Here is a 12,203-nt window from a genome sequence, read left to right as displayed (position 1 = left end):
AGTTTCTTGATATAATTGTTAATTCCAGAACTCTGATTCCAAACACATTTTATTTTTTGTACACCACTCACTCCTCTGTGATTTCAAAGTGGGTTACGCTATTTTAAAGAACAAAATGGTTTTGATTGGTAGATTAATCTGTACATTGGAGTCTACAGGTGTAAATGCTTACCTGACTGGTAAACATTGATGGTCCATCCTTTTTTTTAAAAAGTTTTTAAATTTACCTGTCCATGACTATAGGTAGTTTTCAATATTCCAAACAAACAACAATACAATTATTTAATAAAACCAGTCACCAATATGAATTCAGGTCTGAAGCAGCAGAAAAAACTTTTCTTCTCGGTATAAGCTTTTGTGTGAAAGCACACTTCTTCAGCTACCTAATACAGAAACTTTTATTTTTTTTGCCATCAAGTCACTCCCAGCTACGCACAGGTTTTTCAAGGCAAGAGATGCCCAGTGATGGTTTCCCATTGCTTGCTTGTGCATAGCAACGTTGAACTTTCTTGATGGTCTCCCCTCCAAGTGCAGGGCTGCTCATTTATCTTCCAAGGTCTGACAGTTTGGGACTGCCCTGGGGCCATCCAGGTTAGGGCCCAGAAGCATTAAAGCGCATCAATTTACTAATGGGGAAAGTACTTCCAGTCCACTTACATAGGATTAAATAATATTTTATTTTGTGGGATCTGTCATTGGATCTCTTGTACTATAACTATGACAGATGCTATTTGGATTGGGGCCACAACCCCAGGCTTGGTTCCAATTAGTACTGTTAGCCCCAGTGTGTGTTGGGGCGGGTGGGAGCAGACATGATATGGTCACCTGTCTTTTTTCGATATTGGGGATAATAGCAGCTTGAGGGCGGGGGTTGTATGTATCAGAGGAATAGAATGAGGAGAGAAAATCAAACCATGGCTTTGATCCAGATTAAACACTTCCACTGTAGCAGCTTCTTAAGGATAAAGCTGATGTCAGGAGAGCCAATAATATATCTCAAATGTAACATGTAGCTTGGCCCTCTTTGAATGCCTTAGCAAAAAGGGTGCAATTGGTAAACCCTGCACCTTGCAGAATGTTCATTTGTATCGTGTGTGTTTTAAAAAAAATATTTCATTTGCACCATGCCTTTCTCCCCAATGTGGATCCAGTTTGGCTTCCATAATTCTCCTCCATTTTATCCTGGCAACAACCCTTTGAGTTAGGCTGAGAGAGACTGACCAAAGGTCATCCAGGAAGCTTCCATGTCAGAGTAGGGGTTGAAACACAGATCTAGACTGACACTCTAACCACTACACCATTCTGACATATACTTCTGTTGATGATCTCTGGTTCTGTCTCTTACATTAACTACAATTGGATATTATTGTAGCTCAAGGGCTATGTAAGTGTTGCTTATCAAAATGCAGTTGGCTGTTCAGTGTTATGAGGACAAAAGACTCTTTCACCAAGGTTTCTAATTTACTCTTTTCTTTTCAGTTAAAACCCAAAGTAGCCCACATTCCCCACTTCAAGTTACTTCTTCTAAATCCAAAGAGTTGCAAACTGAATCACAGCCTTATACTTTTGAAGTGCCTAAACCAGCTCCTCGGAGCAAAGTCAGCTCCTTGACTAGCTCACTGGAGACCCCCAGGCTATCTTCTCCAAAGCAAGCCAAGAGCAATTCCCTCTCCCCTCAACCCTCTGCTGTCCACCATCCTAGGTGAGTTCCATGTTATCCTCTGCCTAAAAAGAGCTCTTCCCCTTAGACCTTGCTGGTTGGATTTGATGTGGAAAGCACTTGGCCCTCTGGGATCTGTCAAGTTGCCATTGTGGTGTGGTAGAAAAGCCCACCCCCACCAGTTCCACTCAGCAGCACAGTTGGCAAGATTTGTTTCTCTAATTTTTCATCTGGCACATTTCTTTCTCCAGTACTTCACCTTTCAGCTCTGAAGAAGAATCAGAGGAAGAATCAAGTTTTACCTCTCCAAAGCTTGGAGTTCTCAAGACAAAGCCAGAACTTCCCAAAGTGAAACAGAATGAAGAGAGTGACTGGGATTCATCTGACATAGAGCGCTCTCATGGGAAAAGCAGCACAGGAGGGGTTCTCTTCACTGCAGCTACACCTTCAGGTGGCTCATAATAGTTTCTTTTAAGCAAAGTCGGGGCAACTCCCCATGGCCCCCTTTACAAGTTTTGGTATTGATTCTGTGACCTTATCACAAGGTCAAGGCTGCCCTTCTGCTGTAGTTGCCTAGACATGTTTTGGTATAATCTGGTAGAACAAAGGTTCTCTGGGCTAAAGAGTAAAAACAAGATGTGGAGCTGAGTGTTTACTCATGGAGCTGAGTGTTTACTTCGTTGGAATGTTTGCAAGGTGAAGCTTGCAGCACAAATTAAATGCTGATGTGGCTTGCCATTTCCCAGATCAGATGTTTTTCTTGTGTGTGAACTTAAGCAATGGTGAGATGGTGTCTGGGTGAAATTCTGACACTGACCTGTCATAGATATGAACAATTAAATCTGCAAAATGCTTTGCAAAAAGAACAGTTGTCATCATCCAGGACCAAGTGTAAGTTCATGCTGAAATTTTTTTGCTGGCAGAAGGAGTGGGATAAATTGTCTCATTTCCCCCTCCTACTTCAGAGCTCTGGTTTTTTGCTTATGCCGTTCCTGGAGATCCTGTTTCATAAATCATCTCTGGTTGTGAGGTGAAAGGAGGAAGTTCCATTCTGCTAACAGAAACCCCTTTTGTCCAAGGAGATTTACTGTTGGAAAAAATCTTCAGAAGCCCCCTCACCATAGGGTACAGCTTTACTTTGCACACTGGCAATAGAGGTATACACCATTACTACCACAGAACAGACATAAAAAATATTCTCTAGACTGTGATTGTTTTTCTCCATATTACCCTGGAGTGGTCTGGTAGCCCACTTAATTGCCCACCACTCCTCAGTAAGCCAAGGAGAAGAATGGACTCAGTGAGGTGATGAAAGATGTCTAACTTCTAGTCTTAATTAGTGCTAGTGTAACTAAGCTCAGTCACATTGGGGCCATACAGCTTACAATGCAAACAAACCTATAATCTAGTAGAAAAGGGAATGAATCCCTTCTGTGTGGTTATAGCTCTTCCGGCAGAAGACAATGTCTTTCCTAAATTACATGTGAAGGTCACATCTCACCAGTTCTTAACCATCTTCACTGGCTGGCTGTTCACAGTGCTGTTTATCACTTCTAAAGCCTCACATAGTCTGAGATCAGGGTATTCAAGAAATCATTGCCTACTGCATGATCCTCCCCATAATCTTTCTTGTGAGGTACTGCTGTCTGTCCCACACATAGAAATCTGCTGAGTGAACACTAGGGACAGGAATTTTCACAAACTGCCCAGTCAAGTAACAAGGTAACCTTTTTACTTCCCCAATTATTTGAATTGTCTTATGTCCCCCCCCTCCCCTCCCTTGAAATGTTTTTATTTCTGGTGCCTCTGAGTGTTTAAGTTGGGTGCTGGTTTATGGCTTCAAGTTTTTAGATTTGTATAGTTTTGTCCACCAGTTGGCTGTTTTTCATTGGTTTAGCACATGCCCAAACAAAGATTTATTCTATATTATTGTGTTGGATATATTAAGCTACCCTGATAATATTTTATTGTGGAATCTGGATTTGATGGAAATAATCAAATAGCCCCTTCTTCAATTGTGACACAGCCTCAGCTGCTCTTCTGAAACTACTTCTGATGCAGCCACTCCCCCTTGGTGCAGCTGCTAGTTACTCATTTGCAGTAGGTAGACAACTCCTGAAGTAGGGGAGATGGGCTATGTGTAACGTGTAGGCTGAATTGACATGTGACAAGGCTGCATGGAAAAGACTCACCTAAGCTGCCAATTCCTTTAGCTGACATCTAATTTAAAAGGCGCTTACCATGTATTCTGAAGCAATGGGGTACAGACAGTGTTAGAATGCCAAAAACCTGAGACATGAGAAGATGTACCCCCAGTATGCTAACATTGCACATGAATAGCCTCCACATATTTAAATCTGGTCAAGTGATTTGAAGAGTAGGAAGGATGAATCTATTACCGTGTTTCCCCGAAAATAAGGCAGGGTCTTATATTAATTTTTGCTCCAAAAGATGCATTAGAGCTTATTTTCAGGGGATGTCTTGTTTTTCCCATGATTTTGCACCCCCCACATGACCAGATCAGCTGCACCAAGGAATCTGTAACTAGGGTTTATTTTTGGAGTAGGGCTTAAATTTCAAGCATCCTCCAAAAATCCTAAAAAAATCATGCTAGTGGTAGGACTTATTTTCGGGGAAACAGGGTATGTGCTGTTGGCCACAGATTCCAATGAAACATCTCTTTGGGCAAACACAAGCAGTCTATTTCTTAGTTCTGTCCTTCTAAGTGCTTTTTACTGTAGATCCTTACGGAAGCCATGTGTTAGATAATCGAGGCTGCTTCTTTAGATTCTAACTCTGAATTATTCTGTACTTCATACAGAGACATTGGTGCAATCAATGGCTAAAAATCTCGAGCGAACTCTGACTGCTCAAGGAAGAAAACCTACTGGTGGAGTGAAACTCTTTTCCATTCAGACCAAAGAAGATCCTAAACCCAGCCACTCCATTAAAAAACTTCAGGTACTACCTATAGTACACATTATCTTGAAAAGTTTGATTGTATGTGGCATTCTTGCTTTCTACAGTTAATCCCTCAAAACGCTGATGGAGCTTCTGCTCATATATTGTATATCAAGAACTGTTTTGGTGATAACAACCTCACTGCAGTAATTATTTCAAAGAGGGGCTCCTTCAAAGAGAAAGTTAAGAGCCAGTCTGCCGCAGTTATGTAGTTATAGATTTTTATGGGGTGGATTCGACTCCCTAAGCCCTGCCCTGGCCTCAGTGCTAATAAAAGCAGCTCTCTGAGGCCAGGGACAGCAGACTCCCCTGCCCCCCATCCCCCGGCTGGGCTTCCAGCCTGCAGTCCCTTCTGCCCACCCCCTCCGTGCAGAGGTGTAGCTAGGGAAAATGGAACCTGGTGCAAATCTGAGTTTTGCGCCCTGCCACCTTCGGTGCCTGTTGTGATGCTGGAATCCACCCCCAAACAGCATCACTTTCAATGGTGTTTAAAGTAGGGAGCTCAGATTCTCCTTTTAAATCCACCTTAATGGAAGAATCTGGGGTCCCCAGTTAAAACAACATTAAAAGTGATGCTGTTTTGGGGTGGATTCTCCCCCACCCTGAAGCAGCATCACTTTCAACGTTTAAACTGGGGACCTCAGATTCTCCCTTTAAATCCATGCCGAAGAGGGTGGATTTAAAAGAGAATCTGGGGAAATTTGAGGGGTGCCTGCTGTCAGGGGTGCATTTGTTAAGCTAGAAGCACCAGAATTTCAGGGTATCTTTAGAAGACTCTCCTGATGATACCACCCAGGTTTGGTGAAGTTTGGTTCTGGAGGTGCAAAGTTATGGACCCTCAAAGGTGTAGCCACCATCTCCTATTAGCTCCCATTGGAAACAAAGGGGAATGGGGGCACCCCCTTTGGGAGTCCATGACTTTGGTCCCCCTGGACCAAACCTCACCAAACCTGGGTAGTATCATCAGGAGAGCCTCCCAAAAAATCCCTGAAATTCTGGTGCTGCTAGCCTAAAAGCTGCGTCCCCTACAGGCCAAAAACAAAAAACACTTTAAAAATACAAAAAAAGTCACAAACGGGGGGGGGGGGCGGAACTTCGGAAATGTAATGGGGGGTTTTAAACAAAGGAACCCCCACCCTTAGCTATGTCCTTGGTCTGCTGTAACCATTTAACCTCCTGTAGCATTCCATAATAGTTATTTATAAAGTACTTAGAAAGAAACATATTTGCATAAAACCTTGAAATGCAAAAGATAGTAAACTCACAGGGCACAGCTCACAAGGAAATTCCCTTTGAAATGTGTTCTGCCACAGCTCCCATTTTTCCCCCAGGAGATTACCTATACTTGTATTAATACATGAGTTCTTGAAAAAACACTTTAGTAAAACAGAAGGGGGGGACAGCATCTTAATAATCAGCATTATAGTGGATGATAGCCATAGAATAGGAATCTTTTCTGCACAGCTTTCTATAGAGGCTATTGTGGACACATCCAGATGTGACAGCTCCAAAGACCAGTCAAATGTCATTTGGTATATCGGGGATGGGTGAGTGTCTCATGTTGTAGTTCCTTGCACACCTTTAAATGTGGATGAGACATAGTTCTCTGCCCAGTATTAGTCAAAAGTTTTTATTTTGTAAAGCACAACATGCTTGCTGTGTTGCCCACTGCACCAACTCCTTTCCAAAGCTACAGAAAAGTGGGGATGTCCTGCTTGGTTTTCCCGCAGTTGCTGTGGATCCACCAATCCGAAGTGTTGCCTTTGGGGGCAGGGGAAGAGACAATCAGAATGCAGCACACTGGGGATGTTCAAGCAACAGACGCATGGCTGCATCTGTGTTGTAAAACCAAAAAAAGCCGGGCTCGTGCAATAGAAATTGGAATATGTATTCCTGGTCTTAACTCGATTCCTTCACGGAAATAGGCACCCATGTGAAGGGAGAAGCTGGAGTAAAATAGACCCAAATTTTAAGATACCGAATGTATTATGGTGCTTATAGTGGGAGAAGAGAAACTGGGGCAGAGAAAGTTTTGTCTTGGAAGCTGTCATCATTATTTTGGGTGTAATTCCCTGTGTAAAAGACTGTTATGAATAGGTTAGTACACATCATGGATGATGAGGGAAGTCAGAGGTTTCAGCCTCACTGTCATGGGGTGTACAGGAGCCGGAGTGTAGTAAAGTAAGATAGAGAACACCTGATCAAGAGAGAAGCAGTCAGAAGCATAAGGCTGACTAACCCAGATGCCCCAGCTGGGAAGTAATCTTCATTTATCTCTCAGGCAGAGAGGTCCTTATATAAGTGATAGGTAGTGACATAACTGTGTTTCAATTTATTTTCCTATATTCTGCATACTTTTAGTGTGTCTGTAATTTGTCCTAAATCTTGGTGTACGGGTGTCAGTGGGTTTGTATATTTGCGTGTTGGCAATAAAAGAGTAAAACGTGATACTTGTACTAGAGAAAATTCCTGGATAAACTTAGCCATATCCTGCAGCTCTGGAGTGCTCTCCGCTATAACCCTGAATAAAAAGAAGTGGGGAGCTGATAGCCTTTTCATACATGTGCTCACTCAGTCATATATCCAGTAACAGATCTTTAGAGTGAGCTTGAACCAGCCTGTTCTGTATTAATATTGAATACAATATTTACTCAAATGCAATAGATTTTTTCAAAGGTATGCCATCAAAATGGGGAAGGTTATCTTATGTTTGCATACAACTTAAAGTTATGTCCACTAAATTATACATATGTACTACTTTTAAGGGCTTCATCTTGCACTGAGGGTCATTTTTCTTTCAAGTAAATACAGGTGTTAATTTGTTCATGTGGTGGCTGCAATTAATTAAGGGAGTTTGTTTTCTCTAGACTGGGCATATATCAAATGCACAGCTAGGATTGAATCTTGATAAAGTCCTCCCTGGGAAGTGTCTTCATTGTTAGAAAGGTTCTTAGAGGATGGGCAGGGCATTTATCCACTGCTATGTTTACATATTGTGTCTTTCTGCTGTCATAGGCGGTTTCCGCACGGGGAAACAACAGCGCTCCAGGACGGGGAAAAACCGGTCCCTGGGGCACTGTTCGCACAGGGGGCGCTACTGCATCGCAGCAGTGCTGTCCTGGCTCCCCTGAAGTGGCGTGAAGACACCCCTTCCTAAACTCGCTCGGGGGGCGAGTTTTTTGGAATATGCCAGTTGCCACCCATTGCCGAGCAAACAGCAGCAGGTGGCAGCTGGGGTATTCCTGCGGTGCTCCCGAACAGCTGCCTACCTTTTCCCTGCCTTTCATCGCTCTGAGGAAGGAAGGGGACATGCCTCCTTGCCTCTGTTGCTTCAGGCGTGTCCTCTTCCCTCCTCAGAGCGACGAAAGACAGGGAAAAGATAGGCAGCTGTTCGGGGGGCTGCACAGCCGTTCGTGCAAACAGCCCCAGGGCTTGCATCGGCATCAATCATGCCGATGCTAGCCCGCAAGCCTGAATGTGCGGAAACTGCCATAGTGTTTGCACTTATCTCTTCTCTGTTCTCTCCTGCTGTAGTTTGCCGAAGAGGACAGTGACTTGGACATTTCCTCCTTTGAGGAGATCACCCAGCATCTGGACAACAACATCATGCCGAAGAAGCAGCAAGCTGTAAGAAGTAGTGGAGGCTCAGCTGGATCTCAGACTGCCAGTTTCTGGGATTCTCGCAGCACAAAGTCTGATGCCTGGTGATAGTTGACTCTGTAGTTGGGCTGTGCGATGGATCTGCAACAAGCAGGAGAAAAGAACAATAAAGTTCACAAACCAACAAAAGAAATGCAAGACTTTCAGATGGATCTTATGAACAGCGGACATACATGCTCAGAGTCATAGTGCTGACAAAGGTGTTTCCACTGAGCTGCGAGTTGTTTTCTTCCTTTGCAATCACTGATATGATGAGCCTCAGAAGAACAAGGCTGAACTACACTTTTGTCTGGGAGAGGTTTCCCACATAGGCTTCTTCCCCTGTGATACCTCTGGTGGATACATCTCATCTTACATAAACTTTCCAGTAGAAGTTTGTACTATCATTCTTCAGTAGAGGCCAAAGAAGGAGAGTTGACATTTCTCACCAGAGCCACAGAATTCTCTATGAGAGGATGAAGCAACTTTAACATTTCAGGAGAATGCAGTGAGCAAGGCAACAGCTGTCATCATTGCTGTTAGCAGAGTTCAAGCTGTGGTCCCTGCTGGGCTAGCACTGCTAGGGCACAGCTTAGCTTACTCCTGGCCACCAGTAGCCCTCCAGCGCAGTACATTAAAGGGCAAATCTGGACCTGCAAGTGGAGGTGCTGGCTTAATTAACAGTGCAGTCCTCTGCATAGTTGCACCCTTCTAAGCCCATTGAAGCCAACTCTGCTGAGGACAGCACTAGAAATGAACCTGTATGCTAGAATCCCTTTCCCTGACATCCATGTTCCAAAGTGTTCAGTTTTATAAGCCGCTGTGTGCACCCTGAAGTGGTAAAGTCCAAGCATTGTTTTACTACTATAGCAAGAAGAATGAGGCCTAGTTGATTCAGAGCCAGTACAGTCCTACTACATATTTTCAGTGCCTTTCAATGTTTTGCCTTTACCTCTTGTGGTTTGTAGAGCAATGTTGTATTCACTGGGGAAAAAAAAGAATAATGCTATGAGAAAGTAAAGGCAGTAGGGAAAATCAAGACCCAACATTAACTCAGCTTCCAAGACCTGAGGAAGGCTATAAATAACAGGACATTTTAGAGGTCATTAATTTAGCAGGGCGTTTTGGAGGTCATTAATTCAATTGATGGAATGACAAATGGTGTATGTGTTAAGTGCCGCCAAGTCACTTCCAACATATGGAGGTAAGTTTGCAGCACATAATACATACACCATTTGCCGTTCCATTAATTTTCATCGTGAGAATCATTTTAGTGGTTACAAGGATCACCTCAGAGTACATCACAGACTACTATTCAAAAAATATTCACATTGTGTATTTTGAGGAGTGCTGAACACTTTAAAAGTGGTGACCAGAGCTGGCCACTTGATGGCACCATAACTCAAGAAACAATCTGTAATATTTATTCTTCAAGTGAGTACCAGTTATAGAGAAGTCCTTTTTGATTCAAAGTCACATAGAACAAGGCTTAGTAATTCTATTTGTCTAAAATTTCCACCAATTCCCCACTCAAAAGTTCTTTAAAATTTGGGGTTTTGTTCCTTCCCTATGAATTACATTAAGTCAGTTGTGAGTTTTCTTGTCTTTCTTTAAGGAAAAGACTGTTCTAAAAGTTTAGTCCTAAATGATTCACAGGATTCACATGAGTCCAGATTTTGGAAAAGCTGGAGTGTTCTCTCCCAAAAATGCTTCTATAACTTTCTTCTGACATTAAAATTATTTGCAGATGTAAGAGCACATATGTGTATGATATTTGATTTTGGTGGAGGAAACTAGGAAGATGAAAAAAAAATCACAAGAAAACTGATTTTAAACACTTTACAAGTTAAAAGTTTTAGCAGTGCTGATAATGAGAATTGTTGGGAGGGTTGTTCTGTTTGTATGTACACTTTGTATTGTGTTCATATAAAGGTGTAATTTATTTTTGTAACTCCATGCAGCTGCAGAGAATTATTTTTTATTATTGTTTTTAATAGAGACTATATATAATCTGTTTATCAATCCTAATATCTGTCAGACAGTAAATAAAATGAGTAAGTGAACAGTAAAGTCACTCAGTCTTGTAAATGTGCCTATTTTTTTGCCTCAGATTCTCCTGCTATCTGATCTCAGTCTCAATGCAAGCCTAGACTGGTATCCTTGTGGTAGGTTTCCTACATCACAGCTGTAAATGTGAACTCTGTGTCAATCAAAGCCATCACTCATCAGTGAGTTTCTTCAGTACTAGTAGTTGAGGACTGGAGCAAGAAGTCTGGACATGTAATATTTAGTCCAGCTCCTTCATTGTCATCATTTAGTTTTAAGATTAGTTTTTTGCTTTCATAAAGTTGTGCTGTATTCAGGAAGTTTATGAAATGTCACTAACAAAACTGACTAACAAATAAGGGGCCAAGTGAAATTCTTGGCAGGTTACTGGAAACAGCCATTTTTCTCTCTCTCTTCTGCAGAATCTTCTGATTCCCTGAATAATGACTGTCTAGGTCAGGGGTCCCTGGGTGCCTGAGAGCACTTTAGTGCCAGCTGCCCCTTTTCTTCTTTTAGAAAGTGGGTGGAGCTAGTGGAGCTTTGTGCAGCAGGGCTTCTCGCTGACTGCTGGAGATCTCATTGTGCAGATTTTTTAAAAGCTGCTCCTGCCACCCACACCACAAGGATCTTCATGGCATGACTGAAGGAAAGCTGTGTGTATGCAAGAAAATATTTTAAAATGGGTACCTAATTCAACAAAGTTATGCATGACCTCCCTCCCTTAGGTTCTGTGGCTGGCTCTGCCTCCTGCGGCAGCCATTTTGTGGTTGGCTTCACCTCCTGCTGTGCCCACCGCCCTATGTCAGAATAGAAAGGCTCAAAAAAGTTGGGAACCCCTGGTCCAGCACATCAGAAAGGATAGCATTTCCATATATAATAAAGAACCAGAGCTAATGAAGATTAACTGTGAATCTAAAGCTGAATCAGCAGACTGCTTTTGAAAACTGTAGTAATACAGCTCAAGCAATACCCAGAAGCTGCTTGTTTAGAAGTATTAATGGTTATGCAGGGCTTTTCATTACAGTACTCACCAGAAACCAGTACTAGTGTTCTGATCTTTGTGCACCAACCCACCCCACTCAGCCATAGAAAAAGCGATTGGGCCCTCGCTAGCAACCTAGTGAGGATCTGTAGATGGGGGGAATTGGTGGAAATCAGTGCAACCTTATATGTGCGTTTTGGCGACTTTTGGTGTGTGTTTTTTCCCCAAAAAATGCATTGTGTTTATAGTTTTCTTCATGAATTCAGTGTTCAAAATATGTTCATCTCCAGATGTATTAAAATGAACCAAAATCACGATTTTATAACCTTAAATAGCTAAAGAATAATCATGTCATGTGTTACAGGTATATTCAAAGTATTAAAATTCGTATCTGTCAAATGGCTGTTCATTTCTAAAGTAGCATGTTATAGATGTATTTTAAAAGTTAAGATATAAAAGCAGTTAAAGGGGTATACAAATTCTACTGGGATTTGCTGTCTTACCATACATATTTACAAGGTAAGTCTTATGACCCCATCACATACTATAAGGTAGTGATGGCAAACCTTGTTGAGACCGAGTGCCCAATTTGCAACCCAAAACCCACATTTATCGCAAAGCGCCAACACGGCAATTTATCCTGAATACTTAGGTTTTAGGTTTTTTTTAAATGGTTGGCTCTGAGATGTACGTTACTCGGGAGTAAGCTTGGTGGTAGTTGGTGGCTTTGCTTTGAAGCAACCGTGCAACTCTTCCAACGGGTGAATCACGACCCTAGGAGGGTTTGTTCGGAAGCAAGCCCCATTGCCAGCAACCAAGCTTACTCCCAGGTAAAGGGTCGTGCTTTAGTTCTTCGCATGAAAATCAGTGGGGTTTAACAGTGCTTAACAGGGTTACCTACACTGCTTTCCCAAA

The 12,203-nt window shown here is 42.3% G+C and overlaps 1 protein-coding gene across 9 annotated transcripts in view; it reads left to right on the top strand.

Annotated features, from left to right (window-relative positions):
* DZIP1L (DAZ interacting zinc finger protein 1 like) overlaps positions 1-10,348 on the top strand; it is a 45,914-nt gene extending 35,566 nt beyond the window's left edge. For all 9 annotated transcript variants that reach the window (XM_048506743.1, XM_048506740.1, XM_048506737.1 and 6 more), the window contains 4 exons: positions 1,480-1,702; positions 1,912-2,111; positions 4,482-4,621; positions 8,156-10,348. In XM_048506743.1, coding sequence (XP_048362700.1) covers positions 1,480-1,702; positions 1,912-2,111; positions 4,482-4,621; positions 8,156-8,329 — 737 coding nt within the window. In that variant the 3' untranslated portion in view covers positions 8,330-10,348. The remainder of the gene's footprint in view (positions 1-1,479; positions 1,703-1,911; positions 2,112-4,481; positions 4,622-8,155) is intronic.
* Positions 10,349-12,203: the final 1,855 nt, after the last annotated feature.

The sequence above is a fragment of the Sphaerodactylus townsendi genome, linkage group LG08 (genome assembly GCF_021028975.2).
Source record: "Sphaerodactylus townsendi isolate TG3544 linkage group LG08, MPM_Stown_v2.3, whole genome shotgun sequence".
Taxonomy (NCBI): domain Eukaryota; kingdom Metazoa; phylum Chordata; class Lepidosauria; order Squamata; family Sphaerodactylidae; genus Sphaerodactylus; species Sphaerodactylus townsendi.
This window is presented reverse-complemented; position numbering and strand designations above follow the sequence as displayed.